General features: G+C 43.6%; 1 protein-coding gene across 2 annotated transcripts in view; it reads right to left on the bottom strand.

The window, feature by feature from the left end:
- The window catches only part of Rgs7bp (regulator of G protein signaling 7 binding protein), a 104,843-nt gene that overhangs the window by 13,376 nt on the left and 74,732 nt on the right, over positions 1 to 16,735 (bottom strand). For both annotated transcript variants that reach the window (XM_021180916.3, XM_029468534.2), the window contains exons 4-5: positions 7,894 to 8,041; positions 4,989 to 5,059 (exon numbers count right to left, since the gene is read on the bottom strand). In XM_021180916.3, the coding sequence (XP_021036575.1) occupies positions 4,989 to 5,059; positions 7,894 to 8,041 (219 nt within the window). The remainder of the gene's footprint in view (positions 1 to 4,988; positions 5,060 to 7,893; positions 8,042 to 16,735) is intronic.

The following is a 16,735-nucleotide window of genomic DNA, read 5'->3' as shown; positions in this document are numbered from 1 at the left end:
ATCCTGTGCTGGGGTTTAAAAGAAACATGACCTCTGACCTAAAGGAACTTTTCTCATAGCTGTGAGACTGCATTTACAAAAGCATGAGAAAGAGCCAAATACAGTGCTATGAGAATTCCCAAAGGAGAGGGGCAGAGATGTCACTAACATTGAAAGGACGTCATTCATGGAATATTCATGGGTGACCATTTTTGGCCACAAGGAATGAGAAGAACTTGAGTGTTTGTTGAAGAGGGAGGCATTCTGAATGAAGAGGGTAGTATGAATCTAGACAAAGAGGCACCAATGGTAGGCTAGGTCAGGCTCAAATAAACAGTCCAGTCAGGGTGGACTGAAAGGTTTATGAGGGAGCAGACAGTACCAACAAAAACTACTTAAAATTGCCTACCTAGGCCCACCATCTCTCACTTCTTTGCCTTTACATATGTTTCCCTTTCCCCGCAGCCTTCCCTCCCTGGTTGACTGGCAATCTCCCTCTGATTAGTGTCAGCTACTTATTTCTATGCATTCTCTGACTCCTCCATGCCTCTGACCCCCATCCGTTCTATCAACAATTGCCTGGGTAGATTAGTTGCCTCTAATTCCATCTATCTTCCTACCATTGCTAAAAGCAACCATTTATGAAAATCTTCATATATTTATCCTTGCTGTCCCAGCTCTCTATGTCTGACTCACTGAATAACCCTCCTCAGCCAGGCTTTCCTGTCCCAAAGGCCAAGTCAGCCTCTTTTACCATCACTACCAGTGATTGCTTTTCTGCCCAGTCTTTTGGATTGTGCAGCGTTACCCAGCTCAATCATGCTACATAACCAAGCGTTCCTCCCTTGCAGACATCTTGGTTCATTTTTGTGCAATGCTCTTTTGGTTTTTCTCTTGGGATCCCTTTGTGAACTGGTCTTCTTTCGCTTCAAGCCTTACAGTTTTGCATTCCAGAGCAGTCTTTTGGCAAGTTTCCCAGGGGCAGTCTCTGCTGTGTGTAGAGCTCCTACGACCACTGCTCTGACCATACTCAGATTTATTTCCAGATTTCTTGGATCATGTCTTCCCCCAATGCTACTAACTATTGAATGTTAACCCCAGGATTCTCCATGTCTAAAACCATAGCCATGTTCTACCTTGAAGCCTCTTGCTCTCTTCTCTCAACTTACTGACTGATACCATTATTTATTCCTCTAGTCAGGACTGAACCCAGATTCATCCTTGATTCTGCTTTCTCCCTTATGAATCATGTCTGACCTGTCATATCTTCCTTCTCAGTTCCTTGGCATTACATAATATCTGAAGCATGTCTCATCTGGAATATAGCTCTTGCCTCCTAACTGAATTGCATTCTAGAGCAGATTTAGTGCCTATGGATTCTAAGGCATGCTATCAACTCCTGGATTCCACGAATGAGCAAAGATACCAATACATCCCACAGACCTCATTAAGTCAGAATTGCAGCAAAGGTGAGACTGTCTTTCAGGCTTAATCTATTTCTGTTGATTTGTTTTGTTTTATAACAGCATGGATTTAGAAGAGGCTTGTCCTTCACTTTCCAGTCTCCTTTGAGCCTTTGTTGGTAACCTTGTGGGCTCCCCACAGGTGGCTCCATTTGTAATCCATTTGACACAGCAAGCTGATCATAATTAATGAAGCTCCCTGCAGCACTGTCAATGACCCAGAATGGAGGACAGGAGGGGCACTGGAGCAGGAGAAAGGACAGCAGGCCTGGAGCCAGGAGAGTTGGACATAGCTTGCGGCCCACAATGGGGGGACCACAGAACAAGGGCCGCTTGCTTACTCACCTGGGTACCAGCATCTCCAAGCTCAGGCTGGAAGGGCACTGACAGAGAAGACAATGTCCCAAACATAGGCACTTTTTTTTTTGATATCTAAATCCCCACCCTTGGCCACTCTGTTTTCTTTCTTACTAAAAATCAACTTCAAGTGAACGTTTGCTGAGTGGCGAGTGGGAGAGATGTAATCCAGTGTTGAAATGAACCCTGGACCAGTTCCAAATGAAGAACTGAAATGGAGCCTGGAGAAGAAGAGAGTCTGAGCTGGCAGGGTTTTCCCATGGTCAGCAGGCCAAGCACAAGAAGCCAGGACCATGAGTGACATCTTTCTCTCCTTTGCTGTTTCCAACACACATGCAAATAGAATAAAAACAGAAAGGAAATAAGCCAGAAAAGAGACAGATGGCTTTCTATAATGGTTTCAACCGGTTAGAATCAGCTTTTGAGAACAAGGGTCTATGTGAAAGAACCAGAATAAACTTTCGATGCATCACCCCATCCCCTACACACCTTAAGTCAGACCTGCATAACACACAGAATAAGACCTGCGTAACACACAGACTCCTGCTGTGGGGAGGCTCTATGGGCCTCTCAGTCTACGCAGTCAGAGGGAAGAATCTGGATGATTTCTAAAAGGAATTGAATGGCACTGCCATATGTGTCTGTCAAAGACTGTCCCTGGAGAGGGTTCATCCTTCCCTCAGGGCCTGTCTGCCCCCTTCCTTGGGTTCTCACTGCTCTCTGCCCATTGCTGGCACAGGGACAACACTCTGTGAGTGGATACCACCTTGCTAAGGGTCTGCATCTCTCCACAAAATGAGGCGCCTGGATTTCCAAAAGCCCTTCACTTCAGCTATTCTTTTTAGTATTAGAATGTGACTGAACCACCTTCGGAATAAATCATTGTACTTTTATTTCCCAGATAGATTTGTGATTTAAGACTTCGGATGATTTACTTGGGTGATTTCTTCCCTTTTATGTTTTTACTGAAAGTACCACCACTTGTTGTTCTTTTATTTTACAAATCCACTGAAAGGTTCCAATAAGTTTTCATTTATGAAATACAAAAATATTTCTATTATACTTCCCGTGATTTTGAAAATTCCCTAATTAAAACGAAATTTTGACTTCCCTGTCAACACACAGTCCCACCATGGCAGCATGGACTGGCACTAGATGTGGAAGGGAGTTTTAAGGTGGGTTCACGGAAAATTCAGACTGGGCACCCTGGGAAGGTACCTTCCTGGGAGGCTGAATGTGTGCTTCAGTAAGAGGGCAGGGTAGTGTCCATAGGGGAGACCGCGGAACCTGTGGATCCTAATGTGTGCTCCAAATTTAAAGTCCCAGAGGCCTAGTCTCTGACCTCTGACTTCAAGACCGATTGGACACCAATATGACACATGCATGATCTTTGCAGGACGAGTCCTACTTGCTGCTGCTTTGGAGTCCTGAACAAGTCTGTGTGGGCCAGCTACTAAACGACATCAGTTTCCAAACACATCGGCAGAGTGGTCCTGGGTTCCTTCCAAAACTATTTCATCTCTCCCACATCCTACTCAACAAACATCTCCTAGAAGTCGGTTTCCAGTTGATTTGCTCTTTGTAAGGTTGATGTGGTGTGTAGTGCCTCTCTAATCCTCAAGCCACCATGGTCTCCCCACTCTCCAAAATTTCCGGAAGTCAAACTACTTGCCCGGGGTCACTTCGTTGGACAATGGCAGAGCCAGACTCTGACCTCAAGCCTAGCTTTAATTGAAGCCCTTCATTCTAAACCCACAGGTGCTTCTAGCAGCAGCAGCAGGAGCAGCAGCAGCAGCAGCAGCAGCAGCAGCAGCAGCTTTGTATGTGTAGTCAGAGAACTCTTCAATTACCATACATCTACTTTCCTCCCGGACTCCGAAGCACACTGACTGGTTGGGGGAGGGTTTGGCCTCTGTGAGCAGATTCTACAAGATTGCCTGGGATTACCTGCCCTGCCTCCCCCCCTGCCTCATACTCTGACCCAGGCCTCCAGCACAGCGCAAGCTGATGCAGTGTCTCAGCCTTTGTCTGGTGCTCTCGCCTGCCTCCACCTCTCTACCTTCTGCTGATATGCTCTGAGCCAAGAGGCACTTCAGTTCTGCTGCCAACTCCTCCTCCTCCTCCCTCCTCTTCACTCAGCTTCCCTCGCTCCCAGGCAGACAGTACACTGCCCTCCCTCCCGCACAGGCTTTCTTCGCTGGAGACAGGAGGGTTTTTTCCCTTGCTTCTAAAGAGCCTTTCCCATCCTCTAGGTACCACTTTCTGAAGCTAATGCTTCACTCATGGCTGCTCTAGCTAACTCTGCTTAATGTAAAGCACTTACTATTCACTTGTGTGCACATCTTCAGTCCTAGAGTCCTGCAAAGATTTAACAAACATTTATTGCTTGTGCCAGGTGGTATTCTAACTGTGTCCCAGGCTCCAGATGCAGAGCATCCAATAGTTAACAAAATCAGGATCATTCCTCATTCTTGTGAATATTTCTTTACCGGTCTGTGTCAGGTTGGATTCTTTTGCATCTTCCAGAGATGGACTACCTGAGTTCAACTCCATAGCACAGCCATTTTACTATAATCTGCATGACTTTGGAAAAACTAACCTCTGCATCTCAGTTCTCTGTAAATTAGGAAAACTTTAATAAAATCTCCCTAAATCATTATTAGATTTTAATAGGAGACTGGAAATTTAACTCAGTTATAGACTGCTGGCCTAACATGTAAGGCCCTAGCTTTGACCCCTAGTATGGGAGAAACAAACAAACAAATAGTAATTATATAAGCCAACATAGCTGATACATGTGAAATACTCAGGACAGTGACATACCATGTGTCCCCAATATAAATTAATTCTATTACTCTTTTTATATAATTAAGTATGTAAATGGAGGGATATTTCTCCTAGGCTATAAACCTTGTGCAGGTGAAAGCCACGTTCTTGGTCCTCTTTAGAGGCATCCCTGGTTTGGCTCTTTCCACAGCACATGACAGGTCTGGCAGGGATGTGGGCGTCCTCTTTCAGGTGAATGTATCTCTCTGTCTCTATCATAGGAGGCTCACTCACCAAGGCGACAGCCTCACCCACTCTCTCTAAGAAGGCTTGCTGTAATGTGGGAAACCCTTGCACTGCCTTTCTGAGAAGCAACCTCCAAGTTCACCATGCTCTGCCTCCAAGAGAAATCCCAGGACTCACCTTGATTTTTCAGTGGTAAAGGCATCGTTTCCCTGAGTTTGCTAAGAAGGTTTTTCATTTCTCGCATGTCTCTGCAAAGTTGACAGAAAGAAAAATTAGCTGTACATTTTTCAAATGAAGCCTCAAGCTTCACCTATATGACGAATGAAAGGTGAGATTCCACAGGGAATTTTACCAGTTCTCGTTTCTAATAGACACATACTGAATTTACTTTGCTTTTACAGTAAGGAATAATAGCAGATAGGATTTGGCTCCAGCCCTCAGCATCTCTGCTTGTAGTCCGACCTGGCTGAATTCAGTGGAGAGCCTTTATAATGAGGACAGTACTATGGATCTACAGGGAGAGGCCAAGGACACACAACTAGAACAGTGGGCTCCTGGGGAAAGTCAGGATTTGGGATGTATCACTGGGGCTATGGTCAGATGGCTGTGCTCGAGTGCAGAGTCCTTGGTGTCTGCCATGAGCTGAACTGAATGATAGCAGAGCAATACATTGTTACAGCTCTCTTGTTGTTGTTGTTATTGCTGCTGTTGTTGTTTGGTTCTAGGCATGAAAACTAGGGCCTCGTGAATACCAGGGAAGTTCTCCATCCGTGGACTACACTTATAGCCCTTGTTTCTTTGAGAACAGGTTTCAGAGGATGGCTTTGAGTTTTTGCCTTCCCTACTTCAGCCTCCTGAGTGCTGAGATGGGCTTGTCCCACCAGGATTGACAGGGGACACATTCAGAGATCTCCAGAGACGACCTCTTCATAGTAGAGATGCTGGAAGAGAGGCCACTGGGGGGTCATCGACTTGAAGTCAACTTCCAGGACCCACATGCTAGAAGAAGAAAATAGACTTCCCAAATTTGTCCTTTGGCATGCACAAGTGCACTGTAGCACATACTTGTGCGCACACACACGCACACACACAAACACAATTGAGAGCACATAAATGAATAGATAGATAAATACATTTCCTTAAAAAATGCTTGTGGGCAAAGAAAATTCTAATATTGAAGTAAAGTTGGTTAGACAAGACTGCTTACAGCTACTTATGAAGGACAGGCAGGAGAATCTGGGCTACAGAGGGAGTCAAGGCCAGCCCGAGCAATTTAGTGAGTCTCTATCTCAAAAAAAAAAAAAAAAAAAATGGAAAAATTCCCAAATCAAAGGTTTTATATCTACTGCTCTTGTTTTAAGTTGAGGAAAGGACCACCACATAATCTCAGATTTGAAATTTCCGGGCTGTTTCATGAAGCAACAGTGATCCGCTGCGAAGCACTGGAGGAGCACTGTTGGGAGAGGCCACAGACCCAAGCCAACCCTCTCTCAAGGTTAAGATACCAAAGGAAGTTCAAGTCTCAGGCCCTGCTGACTGGAAAAGGAAAGGAGGGCAGCCTAACGAGTGGGTAGAAGGACCCTTGGAACATTCAGAATGGGGTCCAACGGTGTGAGGCTGATGGCGTGTCACAGCCATGGCATGCAGATGAAGCAGAAGGAAGAGGTGGCACAGGGAGGCATGGCCACTCTCCGTAACGCTTCCATGTAAGCTCTCCAGCCAAGTTGGACGGGAGGGGAAGAACTAAGCACGTACCACTGGAACAAAGTTCCGTCGTCATCTTGCATGGAACGATCACCTGTGCTTCCCTTGTATCCAAGAAGAGAATCTGATTGGGTTGGCTTCTGGAATGGTCAACCACCAGTGTCTTTAAAAGAGCTCCACCAAGGAGTTAAATGCCAACCCAGTTTAAGGCGCACAGAGTACTGGGCAGAGAGAACCGGAATATGACAGCAGCTCCTGCCTGCCTGCCTGCCTTTCTTGCTGCCAGCTTCCCCCGGGCTTGCCTCTTTCCTTTGACTAATATCTGGGTAGCAACTTTGCCAACACGGCAGGATATCCTACTCCATACTTACTGCCATGTTTGATTGGTTTCTTAAAGCATGAGGTGTGGGTCTAACGGCTATCTGTTTTGCAGATGGCTTCTGTCCCAACCCGGAAATTCTGACAGGTGGACTCCTCTTCCCCAGGAGCAGGACCAAGAGCCTTTTATTTTAGAAATTAAGACACATAACTCTTTCATCATGTGTTCATACTTCTATAAAATGGAGGCAAACATTTTATTTGTTTGAATGATTGGGTATCAAAGCGTATGCAAGCCATATTAATAGCATACAATTACCTCGGGGACTCCAGCTTCCTATAAACACGGGCATTTGGTAATTAGCTTTAGAATTATTTTACAACCCGAAAGTCGAGCCACGATAGCTTTAAATGCTACTGTGTTTTCCATTTCTAAAAATAAAAAAATAAAATGTTCATTATCATGTCAGTGACTCAACCCCATACACAGAGAAAACCGAGAGTAGAATTACCCCAGGTTCATTCAGCTGCTTTGTGCCAGCTCTGAGGACATTCCTAGCAAAGGGTGCAGGCGTCAGTGCAGAGGCTACATATGGGCCTCATCTTTTAGCTCCGTAGAGTTAGTGTTTTCCCATGTTGATGGGATGGGTCCTTGTTCTTGTAGTATTAGTGCTTTCTTTTCCCCAACAAAATAGAACCATTGTAGATTTTTGTTTTTCTGTCCTGAAGGAAGTCCCTCTAGCAGTAAGCTGTGGAGGTCAATGCATGAACTCATTCTGACTATATTTCAGGAGAGGAAGACCAGGAACTGTGAAAATCTGTGAACTGGTCAAAATATTTAGCAAGGTATTCATTAATTTGTCATAGTGAGAGAGACCTGACTAACGCTTTGCTCTCTCCCCAGGTTTTCCTCTGCAGATTAGGTAGACTCCAAGTTCCTGCCAGGATACCTGCTCTGTCGCACGACAAAGAGCCCCGTTTCTCCTGAACATGAAATAGAGAACCCCAAGAACATGGACCAGAGGAAGGTCAGCATCCACTTAGGAAACCTCCCACTAACCTTTCAGTGTTTTCAATATCTGTGGCGACCTGCCAGCACTGCTGCTGGCTCTCGAGAGGGGATGACAAGGAGTCCTCCAGGGCAGGTGTTTCAGCATTCTCCTCAATTTTGCTGTCCAAATTCTTCGCTCCCCCACTAGCTTCTTTTCCTTAAGGAGAATGGATAAAAAAAATCAGCAATGCAATTTCTCTACTCAGGATGTCATTCTAAAGACTGGTATGCTCTGAGTCAAATGTCTCACTAAGCCCAATGTCTCTCTGTGGTATGAAGCAACTGTGTGTGTGTGTGTAAGTGTGCATGTTTCTTTGTGTGTGTCTACATGTGTGTATGCATGTGTGCGCATGTGTTATGTGCATGTGTATGTGTGTGTGCATTTGTCTGTGTGTATGTGCCTGTGTCTGTGTGTATATGCATGTATGTGGGTGTATGGGTGTGTCTGAGTGCATGCCCGTGTGTGCCTATGTGTATATAGTATGCTCCCACAACATTCTGGAATGATAGTTGAGGTCGATACCACCTAAAGGTCAAAACAAAGTTAAGGTCCCTACCTTTGATGAAGAGTCGCTTTGTAACCTGGCGTGAGTGACTTAGATCACCCTCTTGGGAACAGGGATTTAGCCTGTGAACATAAGCTGGGTTTTGCTTTCAGAGCCAGGAGTGAGTGTCAGGGTCAGAAGCAGGTGACACTCAGCAGGGAGAGTGGGAACCTCCTGCTGTTCTCTCTGATCTTGGACACTGACTTTCTCAGGCAGGGACCTGCCTTCCATTTCTTTGGTTCTCCAATCTCCCTTAACACGGCAGTCTCTGTGAAGAAAATCCAGCCTGTGATGCAGCAGTCAAGTGTTGGTGTGACAAAGACTTATCAGCTGAAAGGCCATGTGAAAGGCCTCATCCTGAGAGGTTGTTCACAACAAAGCCCTGCCTAGCCTTAACTAACACTTATACTTGTGTGACTGGTCTCAAATAAATAAACCCCCTAACAACACTAAACATTGGCTTAACCATAAGGTGACATGAAATTCGACACAGTCCTTGGACTAGGTACATACTCTGTCATAATCCCCTATTTTACCTTGAAAATATTTATAGCCACAGAGGAATATTACAGTGGAAATGACCCACAAGGTCAGAGAACCAGGCTTTCACCTCCTTCAGCATTGCTATTTGTTTGTTTGCTCCTTCAGTCATGTTCCCATACAAATATTTCTTGAGTATCAGCTAAGTTCCAAATACTAGGCTTGATACTGTGTGTATATGTGCATGTGTGTGTGTGTACATATGTCTTTGTGTATATGTGCATGTACCTGTGTATTTGCATGGGGGTGTATGTGTGTGTGTGTGCATAAATGTGTTTGTGTAAGAAAAAAAAACAGAGAACCTCCTTGCTGTCCTTCTGATCTCCTCTCTCTTTTCCTCCTCTTCCTTCCATTTTCCTTAGATAAGATCTTGTTATATAATCCTGGTTATATGGCCAGTATATATCCCAGGCTGGCCTCGAACGAACTCATGGCAATCCTCCTATCTCAGTTTACTAAGTGCTAAGATCACAGGCATGAGCCAGCAGCAGACAATAGTAAAAACTGTACAAAGAACTGCAAAGCTGTTGCTTAACATCCTGCAGTTTGGAGAAGAGGTATCTCTTGTGTCTTATACTCTTTTACTTAACTTGATTTTTAGTATGTAGACATAATTCTAGAGAAATTGAAACTGGTGCCTATCATTGAGCATTTATGACACAGAAGCTTTGTTCATTATGCTTAGCTAAGTCTTAACTATGTTGATGACAAAGAAACAAACGCACAAACTTGTGAAAGGACTGGCTACTCATGGGAAAATCCTCACTGTCCGGAGGAACTGGTAACATTCTCTCTTTGTCTTTTGTCCCCTACGTCAGCAATATAAGAAGAATTGGACACACCATGAAGTGGGAACTGTGTCCCCTTCCTCAGAGCACAGCAGCAAGGGACCCTGGAGAAGTGAGCCTGACTGTAATCACAAGTAGCCTGATGGGAAGTTGTGATCATTGGTAGTGTGCCTTGTGCATGTCATTCCTAGGGGATGTAGCTTGTCTGAGGACTTGTTTTCCAATTTTATGGTATGCAGTTGGGTGGAAATTAATTAAGCACACAATTTAGCAGGTTATCATGTCACAGTCAAGAGGGCAATGGCCTCTTAAAGCCATTTGCATTTGCCTTCAGGTACAAGTACAGTTGTCACCCACCTCTGGGCAGAATTCATCCGTGGACTTGACCTGGATGATTTGGGAGAGGGCCAAGGGGCACTACTGGGAAAAGCCCTCTACTTTTTAAACTTTGCAGATAACACGAAGACTTAGAGAATGTGCCTTTGATGGACTACTTCAGAGATCTGTGGAACAATGGTCCTTAGCCTTTATGTGTCTCAAAATATGCATCCTTCCCCACCCCTCTCCTACCATGCTCACGCTGAAGTCTTACTGGCTACACACAGAGATCTATGTTCAAACGAAGTTTCTCTGAGAATGCTATGGCATTGTTCTCTCAGCTTCTATTTGTAGCTACTGATGGCTTTTGTGCACGTTCTATTTAAGGATCTCTGAAAAGTTGTAGGGTATAATCTTTAAACTTTTGAATCCTAAGATGTCTTCTAAATATGTCTCTGCATGAATTCTTTCTTGTGTTATCTTTTCTTGACACTTGATTGGAATTTACCCTTTATTTTGAAAACAAAACAAAACTACCTCTAAGAGGGCATCCAAGATTTTATATGAATTTTACTTATATTTGTGACGAACCATTTAAATGTAAGTTTCAGGCTTCACTAATACTTGGTCACAACACTTGAGTGTGTATTCCCTAATGAATTCTGCATGTTACAGATGGACAGTGACTCAGAAGGTAACATGCTGATCATGCCTGTATAGCCCCAGAGCTGGGAAGAACAGGTAGACAGATCCAGGAAGCTCCCTGCCCTGCTAGCCTACCCTAAACAGTGAGCTTGGGCTCAGTGAGAGAGAGTATGTCAGGGGAATAAGGCACCCAGTGACATAGGAAGGCACTCAATATCCTTTACCAGTCGCTGAATAGACAGGCATACACACTACACCTGTGTATGCATACATGCATATAACAGACACACACCAAATGTACAAACATAGACAGGAAGAAAGAATAAAGTTGTTTTATTATATTACCTCCAAACAATGATCATACCAAATAATTCTAAAACTTTGGTTGAACACAAGTTAATACAACCGGATATATATAATATTATTGTTTAATATCTAGTCTGTATTCACACTTATTCAATGGTTCCAACAACATCCTCCTTAGCCGTATTTTTAAATTGAGAAACCTAATTTAGAGACTCTATACAGCATTCACTTTCATGTTTCCAGGCATTTTTTTTTTTTTTTTCTGAGACAGGGTTTCTCTGTATAGTCCTGGCTGTCCTGGAAGTCACTCTGTAGACCAGGCTGGCCTCCAACTCAGAAATCCTCCTGCCTCTGCCTCCCAAGTGCTGGGATTAAAGGCGTGCGCCACCACTGCCTGGCTGAGGCATTTCTTTTAGCTACTGTAACACTGTTGTTGTTGTTTATATCTCATGAATATTTTTGAATCAGGTTCACAGGAATTGTTTTATAGAATGCCTTTCTTTTTTATCTGGATCTGATGATTCCCCTATGTCTAGGTGCATAGTAAGCATTTTCAGTGAGAATATTGCACAATTGATACTGGGTCTTTGATTTATCACACTGGAAAATGCATCTGTCGTTTGATCCACTGCTCACAATGTTAATACGGCTAAGATGGCGAGCAGTGACTTCTCGTGTTACAGTCACCCCTTTCTCTTTGTTTCTCTAACCTATCAGGCAATTAATTGAGATAGCACAATAGTTTTAAATAAAATATTCCTGGGTCTAGGGCTCAGGGGGTAAAGTAGTTGCCATTCAAGTGTGAGGACTGGAGTTTGGATCACTCCAGAACCCACGTTAAGCTGGGTGAGTGTGGTGCTGTAATCCTGGTCCTGGGGAGATGGAGATGGGAGTTGCCAGGGGCAAGCAGGTTATCGACATTAGTCCAATCACTAAGGTCCAGGTTCAATAAGAGCTCCTACCTCATGCTGATACCAACTTGGTACAGATAATTACTGTTTTAGTATTCCTAAATTTATACAAATTTTAAACTTTGATCATCATGACAGCTCTTCTTCCAATGTTGGTTATTTGTTACATTTGGTGTCTTCCTTTAGCAATGTTGGTTTTTCTTGGAAACTTGGTCCTTCCTTGAGCCTCTCTGCCACTTCTACCAGCAGTGTCCTAGCAATCATGGAGAACGGGTAGGGTCTGTGGTTGGACAATATAATATGCCTTTGCAATCCTTCTCATGGGCACACGAATTCCTAGGCCCAAGGTTACACTTGCTGGGCTCACTATCAGGTGTGACTCCGGCTGTGCTTCCTGCGTGAAATCCCTGCTTTGCAGAGACAAGCTAAGAAGCTTTACTGGATGCTGACTGTAATCCCGAGCTCACTTTCTCTTTGTTTCATGGCTATCTTTGTGCAAGCTTCGCATGCATTTTTTTCATACTCTGTTCTGCTTTGCTTCCCAAGATGGAAGCTGGTGTAGCTTCTGCTGGGAGCTGGTGGTAGCCCAAGTCGAAGTGCAGTTTCAAATACTAACTCCAACAATTGTAGAAACCCTCCCTATGGTTTGAATTTGTTGCCTGGGTTTAAAGTGTTTCCGGATCTGACTTCTTTCTTTCTTTTTAAAGAATTTCTCTATCCTTTGAATTATTTTTGTTGTTTCCTGGCCTTTTTTTTTTTTTCTACCTCCGTTTCCTCTTTTTTTTTTTTTTTTTTTTAATTTCTACTAAATTCACTCTGATTGCTTGTCATTTTGGAGAGGTTATTTAGCATTTTGGGTCTGCTTAGGTACACCTTGTCTGTTCTTTTAGAGTTATGGGAGATGTTCTGTGTTTTCCAGCCTCTTCTTTTTCACCTACATTGGAAAGGGCCATGTGACACTTATGGACATTGAATTCTTCAGACTCCTTCCTGAACATCCTCCTATAGAATTCCCATGCTTTCTGAAGCTGGATGGATGTTCTACCCTAATTCTGACATCATTGGACTATGCCACAAATGAATGAACTTATTGTTCTCATCTATTGAGATATGGCATTACTTCATAAAGCAGTTATTCCACCCTGACAAACTAATATGGATTTATTATTTTCCTAATATATTTTTCTGTGATTTTGATGAAAAAATTTCTTTTGTAACTATGAAGGGAAATATTCATAAGTTTAGGCCAACATTTCTGTTACGTTTTCCTCTCTAATTAAATCCCCTTTCTGTTGACATAAGATAGAGAATGCAAGAAACTCATCTACTTATTCGATAAGCATTTCTTGAATCTTTGCTCTAGGTTCTATGCTAGATGTTGGGAAGATGCTCAAGACCAACAAAGTCTCCAAAGAACAACAGATAAGGAAACAGGTGATAAGTGACAACCTTTATGTAGATGCCATCTGTGGCACCATGGGCATGCTTGGGGTACAGGCTTAGGATGTCAGCAGCAGATTTCGGCAGGAAACCACATCTAAATTATGATCCCCAATAAAGTTCAGGGATGGGCCAGGGGGAAGGGATAAATGTGGAGCTGGGTAGAATGGACTATATTATACTAGGCAGGATACGCAGAAAAGGAGATGTCTATTGAAGTGCCACAAAGTGATTTAAGATACTTTGTGTGTGCTAGAGTTGGGTACAGGGGCAAGTATAGGGTATTGCTGGTGGTCTGTGAGACTAGAGAAGGGTCAGTTTGTAGATGTTCTTTTGAGCTACATGAAGGACTTAGCAGAAAAGATAGTGCCCTACACACCAAGTCAGTAACCCATTGGAGGTCTTCACCCCACAGCTTCCCTCCTTTGTTGGCCCGGTCTTGGGATGGGAGACTTGTTACATAATACCTGGTTGGGCTCTTCATCCTGCTCTTAGTAAGGAATCAGCATGCATCCAAATGGCGACTTCAAAACCATATTTTGCTTTGCCTAAGAGAGCGACTGTGCATCCAAAATCATTTCCTATTATGAAATGAAAAGTCCTGTCTCCTGAAAATCAATTTCAGGCCTCAGTGAACAAATATTTGCTTGGGGGAGGGGGTGGGAATGAAGATGAGAGAGAGCCTGCAGAGTGCCTTGAAACCATGCTCAGATTGCTGCATCACTATTTAGAACTAGAGCACAACACTTTTGGTCACTTTCCTTAGGGGTCTTGCAAAGCCTTTTGCTTTCAGATCCTTGGGAATTCACCTGTATTTTTAGCCTGTTTATATGTAAGAGAGATTTTTGAGGGGAAATCAAGAGAAACCAAGCATGGAAAAGACGGCTGGATATTCTCACATTCATTAGAAATGGTTAGTCTCCCAGGAGGAAGAAGGCCACATCAGGTAATAGGCACCTTAGGAGAACCACAGATCCTCCAGCCTCACAAGTTCTAGGCATTGGCAGAAGACTGTGTGGGACTCTTTTGGTCACACCTACCCTAGAGATCTCTTTTCTTCTCTTTTCTAAGTACTAAAGTCCTTATATGAAAATATATGTATTTTTATATATTACCCCTTCCCCCATCCTTTCTTTTCCATTCTTGCTTTTTCTTTTTCCTTCAGCCACCCAGTAACAATCAAAGGGCATACTGTCACTGACTGGGTTTCCTCATAGGTCCTTAATACAGCCTCCAGGGACCAGCAAGTCAATATTACCCATGTGGGTACTTCTGGGCAGGAATCTAAACAAACCATTCTTTCTGGAGCTCATGTTGTATCCCTGCCCTGTCATTTCCTTGATGGAAGAGGCATGTTTCCTATGCCTTGTGTGCACTGACACATCATCTGTCGGGACAGTCCTTACAAAAGAGGCTTTCAGGACAGCCTTTGTTCTGACTGAGTAGGAAGAACAAAATGGATACAGCCTACATCAGAGGCACAGCTGCCTATTCGGAGTGGCTCCCAGCTTTCCTGACTCTGCACTGTGCAGAGAACTAAAGAAGAAACACAGGGTGTTTGCTAAGCAACCTACCTGCAACCTTTCTTGCTTTAGAAAGTATGCACTTGAGCGTGTAGATTGGTTATATTCATTCTGTAAGTTGCTTATCTATGTTAAAAATAATTTCAAGGCTTTTCTAGATGATGATAAGTAGATATTCATTGTACCACAAAGCACGTGGCAGAAGGTAAAGATGGTACTAAACATGGGGCTCTTTTACTGCCCTAGAATCTGGATGCGATGAGGCATTATCTCCTGCTTCAATGCTCACTATCCTTTTCTGTCTCCATTGTGTAAATATGGTGCCATCAGGAACCCCAGAATAGCATCTCTCATGCTGGCCCCATGTAGCTGTGTGAGGAAGCAGAAGACCCAGGTTTTCCCCGAACACAGGAGAGGAAACAATGGAAAACACATGCGTACGGATGAGGGTTTGCTCTCTCTCCCACCTTTAAATCAGGGCAGAGCAGCATGCAAGATGCACTTCCAATATAACTAACAACAACTTTACCATAATGGGTGTCAGAGCTGAACCATACAGTGCCTTAACATATGAAGTTCAATCATATGGTGTAGATAGACACAAATAGGGTAGTGGATGTTTTTAGACAACCATTGGGGTTATAGAATCTGGCTTTGTGTATATTCTTTAAATAGGACAAGCTTCTTGGTTGGAACTCTTTTGTGTTTGTGGTGAAGTTGTTTCCTTTCAGGTCTGATTCAATGATATGTCTGTCCTCAGAGAACTTTGGCTATTCTACCTAAAGTAGCTATTCCATCCCCTCTTATTACATTGTGTATTCAATTCCAATTATCTGCATATTTGGGAGTTTTAGAACATTTTATTGTCTATTCTTCCCCTCCCTCCCTCCCTCCCTCCCTCCCTCCCTCCCTCTCTCCCTCCCCTCCCCTTCCTCTCTCCCTCTTTCACCTCCCTCCCTTCCTTCCTCCCTCCCTCCCTCCCTCATCCCCCCTTCCCTCCCTCTAGAATATGTATTCTTTGAGAACAGGACCCTTACAACCTCTGTCACTGCAGGTTTTCAGACCCCAGAGCAGTATCTCATATATGATAGATGAACAATGAATATTTGCTTAAAGAATGAATTCATGTCTTCCTCTTAGAATCTCAATCACAGTTTCTATTTTAGGGTTTATTTTGCTTCATTTCTTCTAACTCGATGTTCTATTTCAGTATCAATTGCTCCTTCCTACACTGGAAAATAAAGAATTGACTTGTGGCTAAATTCTATTTTTATCATCTTTTTATTGCTTGCTTCTTTCATTTGTGTGGACCATTTGCTTTGCATTTCTTAGCATTTCTGAACACACTGGACTCTCTCCTGCCTGTAACCCATTCCTGTCTTGGTTCATCCTGTATCTCACTTGTATCTGGGCCATTAATTTCCATTAATGCATCTTGAGTAATCAGTTCCCAGGGTTCCAATCAAGTTCTGAACAAAAGATTTTTCAATTTTTAACATTTCTCCCTTTCCCATTTTGTGATGACATCTCTGCATATTCTGAAATCTGAATTTACCACGGCAGTACATTCCAGGGGAAGAATGCATCTTAAACCTGAAGAGATGGAGTAGGGGGAGGGTGGTGCTGGTGGTGGGGAGGTGGCCTGCCTTCTCAAGACCTGGGGACACTTTTGCTGCAAGTTGTGGCTGAGAGGCAAGTAGAGTCAGAGAGAGCTAATGTCAGAGCAATGTGAGAGGAGGCTGGAAAAACCAAGTTCATACCAATGAGCCCCTTTCAGAATGGGACAGTTCTTGTGGCTGCGTGAATGGGGAAGAGAAAGAGAGAAGGAAATGGTG

Source organism: Mus caroli, unplaced genomic scaffold (assembly GCF_978045245.1).
Source record: "Mus caroli unplaced genomic scaffold, Mus_caroli_1 scaffold_15, whole genome shotgun sequence".
NCBI classification, from domain to species: Eukaryota; Metazoa; Chordata; class Mammalia; order Rodentia; family Muridae; genus Mus; species Mus caroli.
This window is presented reverse-complemented; position numbering and strand designations above follow the sequence as displayed.